General features: G+C 40.7%; 1 protein-coding gene across 1 annotated transcript in view; it reads right to left on the bottom strand.

Annotated features, from left to right (window-relative positions):
• Positions 1-17,757, bottom strand: part of LOC119029218 (gamma-aminobutyric acid receptor subunit gamma-3) — a 49,273-nt gene that overhangs the window by 8,571 nt on the left and 22,945 nt on the right. The window contains exons 4-6 of the mRNA XM_037115908.1: positions 13,231-13,451; positions 9,412-9,494; positions 2,702-2,839 (exon numbers count right to left, since the gene is read on the bottom strand). Coding sequence (XP_036971803.1) covers positions 2,702-2,839; positions 9,412-9,494; positions 13,231-13,451 — 442 coding nt within the window. The remainder of the gene's footprint in view (positions 1-2,701; positions 2,840-9,411; positions 9,495-13,230; positions 13,452-17,757) is intronic.

Genomic DNA, 17,757 nt, shown 5'->3' with positions numbered 1-17,757 from the left:
ACTAAAGATATTTACCTGTAAATTGTTACCCAGTATATATTCCCTTACAGTTTATAACAGGTGAAGAACCGACAATATAACAAAAAAATTAAAAAAAAATATGTCCATGTCTGTACCAATTATTGCTTATTAAAGCAACGTTATATAGAAATTGTCTATTTTTTTGTGCAATTTGTTCAACAGTGCAACACCGCGATCGTAAATACAAATCCAGGTCTGTAACAGTTCGTCAGACGTAACAAAGAATTACGTCCTAACAACTTTACGTAACACTGTGGCTGAGACAGAGACGCCACTCACCTTATTACAAGACACTGTAACGTTCATATTCATATTCTAATTATGAATGAAGTGCTGTTTAGTGTGTACTAATTATATATGAATTTAATCAATGTTTTATGTATTTGAAAATAGTTTTTGCCTCTCGTGACATGAATGAACTCCATCGTCGTCAAGGTCACGAGATGCAGCTGACATTGAGCTTTTATTTTGTCAAACCTCTATTTCCAAGGTGAAGAATAAAACCTACAAACTCAGCATGTTGCTTTGTCTGTTTGTGTTTCTTCTTCTGTTTATCAGTCAGTAAATGTTAAATAATAATACATAAAGATTTGTTCACTTCGTTATACTCTTATTCCATCATTATCTTAGTTAGAAGTCACAACTGTTGAGAAAAACATCAACTAACACTTGTTAATTAACAGGCCAACACATGAACACAATGTGTGCTCATATCTGTTTACACCTTCATTCATAATGCAGTTTAATTTAACTTGTGTTGCTGCTGGCCGTCGTCTTAAACGGAGCCAGGTGGGGGGGTTAAAGTGCAGCTCTGCAGTCTGGTATCGAGAGCAAATGATGTATAACATTTCTAAAAATATAAGTGCTGAGTCAGCTCTATGCAGATCAGGTACAGCTTCCTCTTTAGGTGTCCCGTTATAACTTCAACTGATAACAGTTATTATTAATGGGAGGGAAAAATAAAATGAATCGCATTATATGCCGTGAAATAAATTGTGGCAGCCGCTGAGCTGGATATCGTTCTTCTCGCCCCAAAGAGGTTTCAATAACACTTTTTTTTTTTTAAAGGATGTATTGCCTGAATTTTATTAAAGAGCAGCGAGTAGTTTTCATTGTTGGTGGCGGAGTCCGCCATTCCTGCACGAGGAAATACAGCCGCATGTAATCAGGCGTCACTGATCGCAATCTGCACTCGCTGATATCCGGCTGTCAGTTTTATTGTGAGGCAGCAGTTGATCATCAAAAATCAAATTTTCTGTATTTTATGACAGTGGATTTTACATATCGTGAGGAGAAACCAAAGTGAGCTGTTAGATGGAGTCATGGGCGGATCAGAGATTCCCCAGAGTCCTGATGTGAGCAGGGGTTTCTCAGGATCTGGGTCACAGGTGATCAGGAGCGATTGGGTTCACCTGTGATGTTTCTCCCTCAGCTGGCTGCAGTCAGTCAGCTGGGAGACTTTATAAGGTGGCTGCAGTTCAGCTGCTCGGTTGGTTGTGTGTTTTCAGGGAGTCGACACCATCAGTCGGCTCTCTGTGTTTTCTGTCTGGTTTGAAATCTGGGTGTCTGAGTGTTTGAGATTTCTTTCTTTTGGCTGGTTTCTATATACTTTGTTTCCTCCCCTCGATCACTGACTCCTGCTTCACCTTTTGGGTCCAGTGTTTTTTTGTTCATCTGTCATTTTGACAGAATCAGCGGGTGGCTGTGGGTTTTATTCCCCACCGCTGCTTTTTTTTTTGACACCAAGGGGCCATTACACTTCGACCCTTTTGTGATTTGTGCACTGCTACTGTTAGTTTCCCAACCTGCACACCTCAAACTCTTTACTGTGACCTGCTGCTGTGTCAGAACCACTGCAGTCGAGTACATTACTGACTTTTTTTTTGGTGAAAATTTATGTTGAATTATTTTTTTTTTCTTACAATTATCAACAGAAAGTGAAGAAACAACATTTCTGACGTTATGTCTCTGTATTGTTTTACAGAGATACAGTTAGCAGTGGTCAAGTGGTAAATTCCAGCATATTCCAACATATTTACACCCTTTCACAAGTTGCTGCTCTGTTGCATTTCTGAATACGTAGCTGCTCGATTTGAGCCGTATCAAGCTGCACTTGCAGATACCAACAGTAAGCACTGATGTTGTAAAGACTTCTGAAATACGACGTTTTATTGACGCAGAAGAGGGCGTCTGTGAGCAAATTCTGCAAATGTAGCATGATGATGGAGTGAAAAGATTTGATACAGCGGACGACCATGACAGGTGGAGAGAAGAAGCTTGTTTAACTTGTATTTTTTGCAAGCTCGGTGTAGAGAAGGAGACATTTCATAAGCGATTATTGCAGCGTGTAGTCTAACTAATGGATTTGTCCGTTTATTAGTGAATTGACTTGGTGGTCTTTTCTTTTCGTCGTCTACAAACTGAATTATATTTTAGTGTTTTATGCAGGGAGAGCCTGATGGATATGAGCTCATCTCCACACACATTTATTCCTCCTAATACATATTTTCTGGTGTGATATTCTACAAACAGTCTCTGTATCTAGAAAACTGATGACAGCCGACCATTTGATGTGACAAACACAACTTGTTGCACAATAAACGAATGAAGGAGTGAACGCCGTCTCCACGCTGGACGATGTGAAGCTCGTGAATGAAACCGTGCAGCAGTCGGATCCTACCTGCTGTCGTCTGTATGATGTCTGTGGTGTTTCTCAGGCCCATGAAATCAAACTGGTAGAGACGCCAGGACTTCTGGTCCGCCGCCTCCACAGAGTTCTTCCTCCACTTGTAAATCATCTCATCTCGTGGGTATCCATCTGCAATTACACAGAGCATGTATATCTGTGTGTGTGTGTGTGTGTGTGTGTGTGTGTGTGTGTGTGTGTGTGACCCTTGGCGCTACATGGCACATCCTAATGATGGATATCCTGTTGCAGACAGACCTAGGGGCCAGCCAGCGCTACATTTGTCTTGTGATGGAGGCTGGCTAATGAAAAGGCGAGACTGGAGTGAAGACGGAGGCAGAAGGAAAAGCAGATTAAATGAAAGCTTTGGTTCAATAACGCACTGAATCCATCTTGATGCTGCGCCTGACCTTCACATGATGCTCACGGAGCCTGGGAGTGCTTTTACAATCGATCACGTGCAGTTAATGATGGGTTAATGATCGCATTCGTGCTTTTGGTGTCACGCTAGCCCCGGATCTCTCCCGTCTTTAAAGCAGACACATAATCATTTCAGAAAAGCTAACAGAATTATCATGGTGCCTGATAGCAATTTGATTTAATAGGCTTTCAATTAACAGAAACATTAACTGTGAGGGAAGCAGTTGCCAAAACCGCTAATTGTTTTCAAACACGCTTGATGAATGAATTCCATTAACATTTGCCACATTCTCTCATTTGCTATTAATGATGTCATTAAAGATTCAGCTCATATTCAGAATGTGCAGAAAATAACAGCTTACTGTTGAGAAAACAACAAAAACTTTCATGAATGGCAGCACTTTGTCAACAATATTCAGTATGACATAAAACATTAGTGATGGGCTCTAAGAACAATTTTTAAATGACTGATGCTCCACAGACTGAATACACATCAGCCTGAGAGGAAGACACGGCGCCTTTCACAATAAAAGTGCTTTAGATTAATTCAGTTTGGAGCAGCAGCACCCGGAGCTGGTCGAGCCTTCGCTTTATGGATTATAGCAAAACACAGATTAAGTTTATATTATACACTAACTTTGCTAATGCTAGCTAGCAAACGTCAGCATTACTAATGTTAACTATTAATTTAAATGCTAACTTTAAAGTATAAAGTGACATAAATGTCTGGAGGAGTTGCATCTGACATTTCACAAATTTGAGGTGTTTTTTAATTTACTTGATTTGATTTGATGCCAACTTTCTTTAATAGTACAGTATCTATTTGACACGCTGTAGCTGCTGCTTAGTTTACAAATTAAATTTTACATAAAAAAAAAAAAAGTGATTTGCTAAAATCTGATGCATCTTTGTAGGTTAAAATGCCCACTAGAGGTCATTAAAGTCATAAAATGATTAAATTCATCAATATGTCAGTTGGTCCTGCCATATCAGAAATGCATCATTTGGGAAAAAAAAAAAAAAAAAAAAGCTTAATGAATATGCTATATAAAATCACCAAAAACACAATTTGAAATGTAAACGCAGGCATTCTTTTATTTAATAAAACGTGGCTCTACTGTGCTGTGATGGGCTTTAAATGACAGCCCTCTCGTTTACATGAAGACGCAGAAATGCAGACAGAAAAGTAAAAAAATAAAGAATAAATAAAAGAATTTATACATTTGTGGAAATAAGTAATAAGGAAATGATTATGTACGTATGTACATTTAAAAATTAGCAATTCAAATAATGGAAAATGTAAGAAAAGAAAAAAATAGCTAAAATAATACAAATGTAAATAAACACAGTTAAATTTAAAGCAGGAATATCTGTTCAGGTACATTTTATCAATTATTTGATGTCATTTATTAATTTTTATATTTCATTAGTTTACTTTGATTTTGGCAGGTTCAGTCCTCTGTACTTCCATGGTTTCAGTGATCGTCTGCCTTTGCTTGTGTAAAATGAATAAACTTAAGGTTTTGGAGTATTAGTTGTAAAAAACAACAAAAACAAAATCAATATGAATACGTGCGTTTGGGGTCTGGGAATTTTTCACTCTTTTCCGACTCTTTTCAGACCAAACAATTCACATATAACACGTCTTATTTTGACACTTTATGTAAATGTTGCAGATGTTTTAATCAGTGACTTACACAGTAATAAGTAATAACAGTCATTTTATTGTGTGTGTATATAGGTGTGTAATTAGAACTGTGCCGTCCTGATTCTTATTAGCCGACACGTACAACAATGATATGATCCATATTATGTTGAAGTGTGTTGTACTGTAGCTACAGCAGCTGCACCTCAGTCATTATCACAATCACACAAAAGAACTATTAATTTACAACTGCAGGAAATTGGAAAACTCTCAGCAATGAAGTGGAAATTATATATATTTTTTTTCTCACCATCCCTAAAACGTAATACTGTGAGTCAGCAGCCGTCTGCTGCTGAGAATTACATTGTTCCACTCCATCTGTGTGTCGACCGTGAACGCACTGAGCTAAAGGAACGCTCCACATTCATGACTAAACATGGAGTAAACTGAGCTGAAGTGTACTTTTTACAGTTTAACACTTGTGTTCATTGATGATCAATGACTCAATATTGAATATTCAAGTGAAACTCTCACCAAAATGCAACCTAGGCTTTTTTTTTTTTTTTTTTTTTGAATGTATATGAGTCAAAACTTCATGTAAAAGCATAATTACGATGAAAGAGGCACTTTTAAGATTGACTGACTGTATTTTCGTTTTTGGCTCAAACTCATTTTCAGTGGGAGTGCATGGGGCACTTTTATACTAGCATCAAAATCTCTATTTTGAATTCACTAAGGAGGCTCGACACAACATGAAACTTTACTCGTAGTGTCACCAGGGTCTCTGCATTTTGGTGAGTTTCACTTTAACTATTTTTACTGTAGCGGCGAAGCTTGTTTGTCTGTGTGGAGGAAAAAAACTCAGCTAAAACTTTGTGCATGTTAATGAAACTGTAAAAAATGTTAAGATTTTCCAAAAAATATTTAAAGTGCAGTATATTTCTTTGACATCTACTGTTAATCTGTATCAAAAGATTTCTGTTTTCCATTCAAATACAATCAAAATACAAAGGCAAATATAGAAAATGTACTATATACAATATAATAAACAATAAAATGTTTAAGTGGCTATAAAATAAAACACTGAGGTGGAAAAGCAAAGGTCAGTGGAATAAAGTTATAAAGTCCGATGGCTTCACTTCCTGAGTTTGCTGCTGTATCTGTTTACCATCCGGTGCTGTAAAAATAACATACAGTCAGATTTTTGTCTCCTCTGTGTTTAAAAACAACTGCCTGCTGCGGCTGGAAACAAGGTGAACGAGAACTGCGACAGTGAGCTTAAAAAAGCTAAAATACTAAGAGGACGTGTGGAGAACTGAAGTGTTGCGTGATTTCTTTCTTTGTGCACAAAGTGATTTGATCCATCGTTCAGCCAGCTGAGTCTAAACTTCTTCTCAGTTTGCGTTGACGTGGGGATGGCCAGGTAGTGATTCAATAAACAAAAACACGTCAGTCTCCCTGAATGGTACGTACATTTAAAACTGTGATTAAACAGTCAGTGATGAGACGATGATGACATGATTTACGCAGAAGCTTTAGTGTCTGTAGTGAGTTAATTATCTGCAGTCTGTCCTCGGCTCGCTTCATGTTTGCATTGTGCTTAGTTAATTATTCCAATCTCCAGAGACATGATGGCGTTAAAGATAAGTAAATCTGACTTAATCATAGAAGAAGAAGAAGGGGAAAAAAAAAAACAGAGAGGTTGTCATGGAAACAGGAAGTGTAATGTTCTGACGATGTCCTCAGGTAAGGAGATTGGTTTGATGGATCTCAGCAGGACGGGTCCACAGACATGGCGGAGCAGCGAGCGTTATAAGCTCCATTATGCTGCACAAGTCTTAGCAGGGTCGTATTGCATTAAAAAGACTCCGTGACGTCGATAATGGATCTCTGCGTGACCACAGCCGATAACACATCAACTTCATTTTCAACACAATGCCCCGTTTTTCCTCAGGGCGTCGTCAGGTTGGCTGACTGTCCTGCCGGATGGACTGACAACCCTCTAAACCTCACATCCAATCACCAGCACTCGCAGTGAAGTCTGTAATGTGAATTTACAGTTTCTGTTGAGCCAGTTTGACCCTGTAAAACTCAACAATTAAGTGAAATACACACTGACGCAGTTTTTCCACTGATGAGCAGTCACCATGGTGCATGAAAAATGAGTAAAAAAAGTCTCAAGAGTCACACGTAAAGCCCTGGTTCTTGGCAACAACACAAAAATACAAATATTTGAATATGAAACATCAGTAAAAAGCTGCGTTTTTAATCAAAAAACCCTGTTAATTGCCTTCAAACATGGACAGATTTGGAGAGAATGGGCTCCTGGACACATGATGTACAAACTGTTAACTCTTCGTACTCTTCTACAGATTCAAGCCAACAATGCAGTTTAGCTTCCTGCTCCCCCTCAAAACAAGAAAATCTAAAATATAACAATAATAAAAAACTGTACTCATATAGAAACTTCGAAACTAGAGTTTACAAAGTGCTTTGACAACCGAGCGAAAGCGGGAAACTCACAGTATTCCACTCAAAACTCAAGCCAAACACACGGAAGTCTAATCTGAGGCGAGACGGCAGAACAGTGTGTGATGTGAAAACACAAAAAGTCAATATGAGTCAAGTAAACGTGATAAAACAGGCAAAAATCACAGAAAAGGAACAGAGAGCGAAGAAAAATAAATGAATTAAAAGTCAAATAAATAAAAAAAAACAAAACAGAAATGAGTAGAAGAATAAAAACAGTCAAGGACGATTAGAGGACGATGTCACATCAGAGCAGATGAAGGAGTTTGAGCAGTAAAAGGAAAATAAACAGATGAATAAAAGCAGTAAATGACGGTTTAAAAAGAGGAAAAAGACATCACACGGGAGGAATTTTAAACGGATAAATAGACCACGCTATCGTTCAGCGTGAAGGTAGTTTTATTTGAATTGATGGACGACTTGCTGAGGACAGGGAAGAGGTCGAGGTCGGCGGATGAAGGTAAAAGGGGGTCGAGATCGAGATGGAGGCAAGTGTCTGGACCGTCTCGTACCCAGGGAGGCTGAGATCTAAGGAGCATGCGTCTCGATTGCTGCATTAACCTGAAACAGTTTACTGGGCTGTGTTGGACACCAGAGTTTAGGACACAGACGGTTCAAGGTTGCTCTCTGTGGTGCGATGGTGAGGTGGAGGAACTGAGTGTTGAGATGTAGATGGTGGCTGGAAACAGGGGGACTGCTGTTGGGTGAGGATCCGAGTCTGGTGCCAAGGATTTGAATTTCGGGAATATGAAGTATGAGAGAGTCAATGATGCCTAAATCTCAACCCAACACAGGAGCTGGTCTGAGATTAAGGCGGAGTCATCTGATGGTGTCTGATGAGTGAGAGCAGCCTTGATTGAAGATGTTGTGTGTTTGGACCACTTGTGTCTCTGAAGAAACGCCGCAATGACGACTGAATACGTTTCGTAGGACGCAGAGGAAGGAGAGAGACGGGAGGTGAACCATTGACAATCTACAGCCGAGGGTGTGGCGTCGGTGTACAGCTGGACGTTCTTGGTCTGGGTGATTTGATCGTCGGAAAATAAAGAAATGCCATTCCACGAAGACAGGAAGTCACGCCTCGTACGCTGCTCCTTTTTATGGGAGTCGTCTGAGGTGATGGAGTCATGGAGGGATGGAGAGGTGGAGAGTAGCGACAGTAAGGGAGTTAAAGGATCAACAGAGAGGTTCAGGTGTCACGGAGAGAAGTGAGGAGGTGGGCGAGGACGTCAGAGACCAGCTCCTAAAATCAGTTAAAGAAGCGGCCATAAAAACCTCTGAAAACTAGCAGGCAGACGTAGAGTTGAAAACCCAGCGGTGGACTGGTGAGCTATGAAAAACTGGTAAAAGTAATAAAACCACACTGAACTAAAGCAGTCTGGATGCACGGGCACTTGTATTGCCTGAGGGAGGTTAAAACAATCTATAATTTCAATAAATCTGTGACTAAACACTGAGAAGGGCAGCAAAGGTTTAAGATAAAATGTCATAAAATAAGAATCTTGTTGTTCTCGGACATTAAATGTGATAAAAACTCTGTTATTAAAATTAAGACCGGGACTCTGGAGTGTGTGATAAAACCGAGATGTTCAAAAGATGTCAAATTAACGTTCGTAAAGGAGGTGCATTTAAAATATTACTCGCAAATGACCCCCCCCAAAAATCTCCCTGATGTCTCTGTGATGATAAAAAAAAAGAAATCCAGCATATTAAAAGAAATAAAATCGTGACAAAAGGATGATTTGTCATTAAGGGATCTGATGTTAAAATTAATGGGTGTTCAACTGAGAGGAGACGGTGACACAGACTGTAGCTCCCCCTCGAACACGCAGACAATAGTAAATATTTTAAATCATTTATTCTAACTTTCCGTCTGTGCTCGGATATTCCCAACACAAATAAACAAGACAAAATAAAACATGAAAGCTTCAAAATGATCCTTTTCTTTTTTTTTTTCCTCACAAAAGCTGTGCCCAGGTGTTACAACAGTGACTGACACCGACATCAGCTCATATTCAGAGAAGAACTAAGCAACATGATCACCTCAGAAATACCAAATAAAACAAAGTATTAATGTTTTATGTTACTGCAGGAGCGAAGGTGTACTCACAGCTGGAGAAGATGAGTGGACACGAGTGCTCGTCCATCGGGAAGTTGTGCAGCTGCAGCTGACATTCTGCGTTTATCGTCAGCCTGAAAACGAACCGACAGAAGAGTTTGTGAGACATCCCTCGACTTCTATTAGGACAATTTTCATCATGAAACCAGATCTTATCTTGGTTTGACACACAGTTTATATCACAGTTGACATAGAGTCCATTCATTAAATAGTCCATCGATAAAAAGGTTTCCTGCAGAGTTTCTGACCATGTTTTATTTGCATATTTTTCAGTATTCTTGGGGAATCACACGCTCACACAAACATTCCCACCGACTGATCGACAAGCTCTAGTGATGCATCCACGCGGCAGGAAAACATCCAGAGAAGACGACTGCAAGCTTGTAAACATCGGATGTGAACAGCGCAGGTGTAGTTTGTCTCCAACGATGCATTCAACAGATGTAATGAACGCGAACAACAGAATTTTGCTTGTTGTGAAGACGAACCATTGGATCATAGATTATTATTCAAAAGCTCAATCGTCTGGTTCCAGCTTCCAGACATTTTTCAGTATTTGCAGACTTTCTGCTGTGAAGGTCAAGTGATTAACTGATCAACACAGACAGTAACTGTTGGTCACAGCCCTGGCAGACTGTATATTAAAGCAACAATATATTCAAATATCAGCTTCAAAACCATGTTGATGGTTCAGTGTCTTGTAACAGGGTGAATGTTGTCTCTATCCCTTGTTTCTGCACTGTGTAACTTTTAGTTTAGGAGGTGTTTGCTTCAACACATGAACTTGTTATGATGTAATGAGTTGCAAACTGTCACAGACATGTGATTTGTATTTATGACAGTAGTGTTGCACTCAGAAACTGTGATGGGGGGCAACAAATCACAGAAAATGCCAAATTTTACATAATATTGCTTTAAAATCCTAAAATGACTACATTTGGTCTGCAGTTCAAGCATCTAGAATGACTGATTTGATACACTCTAGGTAGTTAAAATGTATTTACTGTACGAGTATACATCATAATTTCTTGTTATGGTCCCACTGTAACGACACATTAAATGAAGCAGGTGCAGTGCGTGTTGAAAACATGCTGTTCAGATTATCTGGTAGTTTGAAGGTTCACAGATCCAGTTTTAAAACTCTTGACTGGCCCGCGGGCTCATCAGGGCCACCCCGATGATTTCAAACATGTTTGATATTGTTTGATTAAAATCTTGGCGACCAAGCAGGACCACAACGATCAGTGAGAGAGTCATCCTAGACTCGATGGCAGGAAATGGTAATAAATCCTCGCCCTTAAGGCTAACCATAGCTAGCATACGGGTAACAGAAACTTCCAGTTCTCACTAAAGAACAGAAAAACCTGCTTCGAGCGTCTCCCCACTCATCCAGACTTGTTTCACCTTCTGTTTTTGTATTTTTTGCGAGCTGAAACACCACGCTAATCTCCATGTTGTTTACGTCTGCTTCCCCATGAGATCTCATGAGAGGGATCTTCACTATTTATTCCAAATTTAATCAAATAAACATGTTGTGTGTCCAAACTGTGCCAAATTCAACACTGCACCTCTTTGTCCTCGGCAACAAACCTGCCGACTGCGATGCAGATCAGATAAATGGTTCTTGAAATATGCGAACAACATATAGACTCACAGAGATTCCTCCCTCGAAAGTTAGATCCAGCATCTGTGCAAGCAATAATCTCGATTCAAGAATAAAAAGCTGGAATTCTACGACTTTTATCAGCCTGTGGTTGCCTGTAATTCGCACAACTCACAGCAGACCGAGTGATGAGTGACCAGCTGTGTTTACTCTGCGGACTGAGAGGAGACAATGTGACGTTCTTGACATTTCCCATCGCTGTGCTTCCATGTGTTCATCCACAAAGATGATACAGCAACAAGCCGACTTTAAACACACATCCTGCCACCATGTGTAGGAATCTGTATCTGATGTAGTTGATAGACAAGCTGTCCCTAAAGACTAGACGTACCTGCCGAGCTCATTACGCAGCCAGTGTGTTGTTGACCCTTAATTAAAAAACCAGCTGAAGAAAGCAACACGTCCTGTCTCAAGTGGAAACGAGGCTGCACAAAGCAAGAGGAGCTCTCTGACCTTTTTCAACATGATGGAACTGACGGTTTCGCACGGGAGCCTTTAAAAATAAGATGATTGTTTCCACAGTTTGTGTATCCCAAGAAACCACAGAACATCTGACTTAAGAGTGGACACACAGGACGGGAAAATGAGGAGGAAAAGAGTTCAATGAAAATCGTTGTAATGTAATTCTGGTGTGATCTTTAAACCTCATTAAAGCATGGAAATGGGACAATACCATGCATGTGGGAGAGGCATGGATATCACAAAATGTCATCTCTGTTTACTGCAGCCAGGCCAGTGCACAATTAATACCCAATGACATTTCATTGTCTTTCTCTCATGCCATCGACGGATATTGCTCCTCAAAGTTTTTGCCCGCTCCCTAATGCTCCATATCAATAGTGCTGGATGAAGGCGGATCTGGCCGCGGCTTTGTGTGCAACTTCCCTCGATCATGAAACTTTTTTTTGTTGTTGTTGTTCTTTGCAGAAATGTGCCAGCTCCATGTTGACTGTCACATTTTTCCAACACAGTGTCAACCTGAGCGACACGAACGGGAAAAAGAATCTAAAAAAGTTTCACAGAGCTCGACTAAATCTGACACACGAGGGTCCTAAAAAAAAAAACACAGTCGAGTTTAAAAACCTGGACATGTCTCACAACACGACGACGGTGCCAAAAAAGACTGAGCGCCGTCAAGAGATGCTTGTGAAGGAGCAGTTTATATTAATGTCAAGTGCTCCAATTACAAAGAGTGCTTCGGGGCACGAGGGCGACTGCTGTAGTAAATTGGTCTTAAAGCTCAAGCAGGCACTTGCTCGGTAATGACAGAGGCTAATTGCTTTTGTGAGGCTCTTTTTTGGGGACTGTTTGCCTCACAAGTCGATTTACAAACACTCTTTTGTGAATGAGACGGCTGAAGTCTGATGCAATGTGACTGATTGGTTGATTGATGAAGGCCAGTGACTCCGCAGGGCAGTTTGAAAGGTGACACATGGAGATTCAGGGAGGTCACCACAGGAAACATGTTGACTTTCCAATAAAAAGGCTTTGCAGTATTCAGTAGAATGTAGATCTAGACACTTCATGGGAACCAGGAAGTCCAGGAAGTCTTTACACTATGTTATTCTGCAGCTTTGTGTTGCTGAGACGCTAAAGATGCTAAAATCAACACCCAGCCTCAGTCTGTTCACTCTGATACTTATGATACTTAGGCTGTGAGACGCCTCAATTCAACAACTGCATGCCACTATATCAAATATTTATTTATCTATCTACTTTTACGAGGCATAAAGGGACTTAAACTCAAAATTTCTTTGTTCTACAAACCTGTGCTGTGAGATGACTAATAAATGAAGTAGGTCTATGCAATATAAACTCTTAAATACCAGCAAAACAAACAAAATAAACTAGCAAAAAACAATAACATTTTTTTTTCTGGTCTGTAATAAATATTGTACATAAAAATGGACTTTAACACTGACTGGAGTGATAATATTGTTATTGTGAATTCTGTTGGCCACGATAATCATGTAGTGAAAAATCTGGTATTGTGGCAGCTTGAGTCATAACTGGTCTTAGTCACAGAAGTTAAGATCATCAGCCAAACTTGGGTCAGAAACTGGGGCCTGCTTTCCAACGTCTTTAATCCAAAAGTTGCGTGGTGAGTTGGGTGTCGTCACTGTCAGCACCAACGTTTCTGAGATTACCTTAAGGTGTAAAGTATCTTCCCGTCGTTCCATATCCTGAGCAGCTGGTTGGGCATTGTAATCCAGTGGGAATCTGCGTTCTTGGAGTTTCTGAAGATGGTGTCCGGGAGCCAAATTAGTCCGACCATGTTGCTGTTCAGAGTCAGTTTCTTCATCGTGCTGTTGTATCTGAGGCGGCTGTCCGTCCACGTCTGGGCGAAGATGATGTCGATTTGGTATTCCTGAAGAGAAAAAATCAGAAAGAAAAAAAAAATGTGTGAGTGGACATACAGTGGTGTTGTTTGATGCCAGAACAAACACTTCAAAAGTGTTTGTTGGCCTTCGGTGGAAAAAAAAACAAACAAAAAAAAGCAGCTTCACCTGCTGAGAATCAAGAGTATTGATTTTCTTTTTAAATGACACCACATAGAAGGATTACAAGTTCCTGCAACACATCTCTGTACACCATCTATCATTCATCCTGCTCACCAGCGGGAGCATTCATCATTTTACCTGCCCACTGGCCCGTATGTCGAGCACAGACCTGACCGGCCACCTCTCACTGATTTGCTTAACTCACCATTGTGCTGACAGTAAACCCTCCAAGGCTGCCGGTGCATCTGCCTGTGGCTCCTGTCAGCACCTCCCGAGCAACACTCAGTTTGTCTTGACATTTGTTTGATGGACCCAAAAAAAAAAAAATCATTATTTATAACACAGATTTTTTTAAGTCCTGTGTATAAAATGATGGTAAAGGGGATCACCAGAGTCAGGTTTCATCCTCTGGTGACCCTGAATGCCTGTACAGAATGAATCCAGTCATTAGTTGTCGAGATGTTTTGGTCCAGATCAACATGGTGGACACAGACGAGGTGTTCCTGGAGTCACGACGGTATCCATCCGTCTCTGAACTATACCGCTGTATCTTTTGGAGGGTCGCAGGATGTCAGAGCTGAGACGATGTGAGACAGGTTGCCAGTCAATCACAGGTCTGACACATGGAGACAAAGACTGTGCACACATATACACCTGCGGGTTATTCAGAGCGGCCTGGTGACCTGAACTGCACGTCTTTGGGATGTGGGATGAAACTGGAGCGCCTGAAGGAGATCGTGCAGAAAGAACAAAGTAGGCGGGTTTGAACCCAGAACTTCACATAGTGAGGTTCCTCCTCCGCCACGATGCTAACGCGGTTAACGCGGCTAAATAACTTTAAAAATACTGAAATAAAGCAGCACTGTTTTTTGGTACAGTCTGCAGGTCAGAGATGCTAAAAACATCCCGTTGCTTTGCAGAAACGTTTGGCTTCTTTCCATCAAGGCTACTGTCACTTGGAAATCTGAGGGCAATCAATCCAACTCACTCCCTCGTCGTTTCTTATCAGGGGTGATGCGGTTGAGCGCTCAGCTCGATGGATTCAGGAAAAGCAAGAAAACAGGAGCAGGAAAGTCAGGAAGGGAAGAAGGTCTGTTTCCATTCTACGTGTGCCTGATTCAGATTTTCTGATTCTGATGTGAACTGTGTGTGTTGTTGTGCTAAATTCAAAACACAGCTAGGCTGGATATTTACCATGCTGACATAAGAGTGGTATCAATCTTCTCACTGAACTCCTGATGATAAGAAAGCAAACAAGAATATTTCCCAAAATGTGAAACTACTCCTTTAAAGGTTAAACATGTATCATCACTTTTGAAGTGCAAAATGAGCCCCGTCTCTCTTGGTTGCCTGTCCATTGAGTTTGGGTTTACAGTAAAAGCCGCTGTCTCTTCTCAACATGTGAACGCAAACACAAACATATAGGTGGTGCTCCCTCAGGTGTCAGTTGTTGGTGATTTTAGCACCTTGAGTGTGAAGTTTTACAGTGAAAAGCCGATATGTGTTGGTCACACGTATTTCCCAGGAGAAAACGTCCATATTCAGTATACATCGAGGTTTAGATGTATGTGACTCTGAAAGCATCCAATCAGCTTGAGGGTAAACACACACTGGTGACGGAGGAAGGAAGCCAGCGTGTACTGCCTTCAATTTCTCAATTAATCAATTAGTTGTTTGGTCTATAAAATGTCAGAAAGTGGTGAAAAATGTTGGTCAGTGTTTCCCAAAACCCGATGTGACGTCCTCAAATGTCTTGTTTCGTCCACAACTCAAAGACATTCAGTTTACTGTCATAGAGGAGGAAATATTCACATTTAAGAAGCTGCAATCAGAGTATTTTTGCTGTTCTCTGAAAAATGAATACATTCATTTAATAGCCGACAACTAAGTGATTAATGGTTGCAGCTCTACCTTGAGCCTGATTGGAGGTCCTGTCCTGTTGGAGTGCTGGTCAGAACAGAGGCTTCTTATATGTGAAAAACAATATGTGAAATAATACTGTTATGGGTGGTAAACTCTCAGAACTAAAGCTGGATTTTTACTCAATAAATCTCTGCATTTGTGCACAACAGCAAGTTACCATGTGAAATAAGGGCAGCTCTTTAATTTGCCGTGAAAAGCACCAGGGTGGTGATTAAACCCTGGTGCTTTGAGGCAGCAGTGTGAGGCAAACGACTGCTCCATTAAACTGTTAAAAAAAAAAAAAAAACACTTTTCACAGTAAATTCTGACAGTAAACTACTGTGATTATGCTTTCACAAGGCAAGGTGGAAAATCATTTGGATCATTACAGTAATCTGCTGTGAATTTGAATTAAAGCAGCATTCTGAAGTGACCGTAGGAATTTAACATTACAAGGAAATATTGTACGTAATCTACAATTGTGTAACATTTTACGAAATAGTTGAGCATTAGAATATCTTAGTTTTACAACAAGGCACACATGCTAACATGCAGAGAGTCTAACAACATGGTAAAAGGCTAACAGGCCCACAAGTGGTCCAACAAGGTACCAGGACCACCACGCTGCTCTAATTACAGCATACTACTGTGAATGTACTGAAAATATTAGCCAGTAATTGACTGTAAGATTACAGCAATTATGACAGAGTAGATGATATGTGGCTACTTATAGCCACCTCTGTGATTATGTAAATCAGTGTTTTGCATTGACAAACAGCTAAAATAATACCAATAAGCAGGACGAGTCTGTAAGCTAATTGTGTCGGCAGTGCGGCTGCGTGAGCTCAGGACAAAGACGAAAAATCTCCTCAGCAACAGCTGAGCTGCTCCGGTCCTCTTTAGCAACAATGCAGATTAAGACCTTCAGCATAATGAAATTAATAATAGTCTGCCCTCCTCCAACCAGCCCACACCTTTTCATACAGCTGCCACCGTCTGAAATGCATTTGACCTTTTACCCGGTTCTCTACACCAGTTTGAGCAGCTCGCCAATTAGACTGAAGTCTATAATCAGGAGAATCACTGGGTGCTCATGACCTTTAATTGTATGGCGCACAGGGGATTTGAAATAACCGAACATTATGCAGCATTTAATGACCGGTGGAGGAAAAGTGATGCAAATCAAATAAATAGAACTGATGCGCTGCAGAGCACATCTGGAAATGGAGCGCTGCAGATGGAGGGAGAGGGGTAAATCTCAAATAACACGCTGAAATGTCCCGTTTTGTAATCTCCGATATAATTTCACATTAGAAGGAAAATCATAACAGAGCTGAAGGAGTATCGATCTCACTTCCCCTCCCCGCTGCTCGCAGCTGTGTTCAGCCACTACAGCGGGGGCACGGTGATGGAGAAAATGGGTCTCTCACCTCATGTGCCTCAGAGGAGCTGCTATATTAAGGATGTTGATCTGGAGCTGCTGCATATTCTCACTGTAAACTCAAAGATAAGGCTCTACAGTGGGAAAAGACCCCACATGATAAATTCACTCAAACTGAAGCACCGAGGAAATGATTCCCCGAGACATGCAGACCTGTCAGATGCTTAAGACTGGCATGGAAATACCACCTGTGTCAGGCCGGTCCCCTCAGATCCAGTTAGGGAAGAATGTACTGCTGGTGCTGGTGTGGACAAAAGTCTAAACATTAGCACTTCTTTTCTGTTTAAACATGACATCTTTCATTGGTTTTGAGTTTGGGTTGACTTGCCCCGACCTCAACCCCATCTGACACCGTCAGGATGAATCGGCATGTCGACTTGCCTGCCGGGTCTTTTCACCCAACATCAGTTTCCAACCTTTCTAATGCTCTTGTGGCTGAATTGGAGCAAAATCCTTGCAGCTAGGTTCAAAATGTTGTCAAGTGCCTCCTTTGACCCTGAGAACAGAGTTAGAAGGGGTAGTGGTTGAAAACTCACCCTGTGATATGGGAAAACCCTTCAAGACATTGTCACTCCATAGCGGTTTAGGAAACAGACGCAACCTGGACATTTCTAATGTCGTCATCAGCTGTGGTGATTTGTCTCAGCAATCCTGGTTTTTAGTCATCAGTAAAAAAAACAACAACACTGTTTCAGCCATTAACACTTCAGTGTGGCTTCACTTTAAAACATACCGGGGCGGAAAGTGTAATATTTAATTCCATCATTCATCATTTTCTCCTGTTAACAGGTGTTAAGTCGGGTCACGCTGAACAGATTTACACTTAGAAT

This window comes from Acanthopagrus latus, chromosome 11 (assembly GCF_904848185.1).
Source record: "Acanthopagrus latus isolate v.2019 chromosome 11, fAcaLat1.1, whole genome shotgun sequence".
Taxonomy (NCBI): Eukaryota; Metazoa; Chordata; class Actinopteri; order Spariformes; family Sparidae; genus Acanthopagrus; species Acanthopagrus latus.
This window is presented reverse-complemented; position numbering and strand designations above follow the sequence as displayed.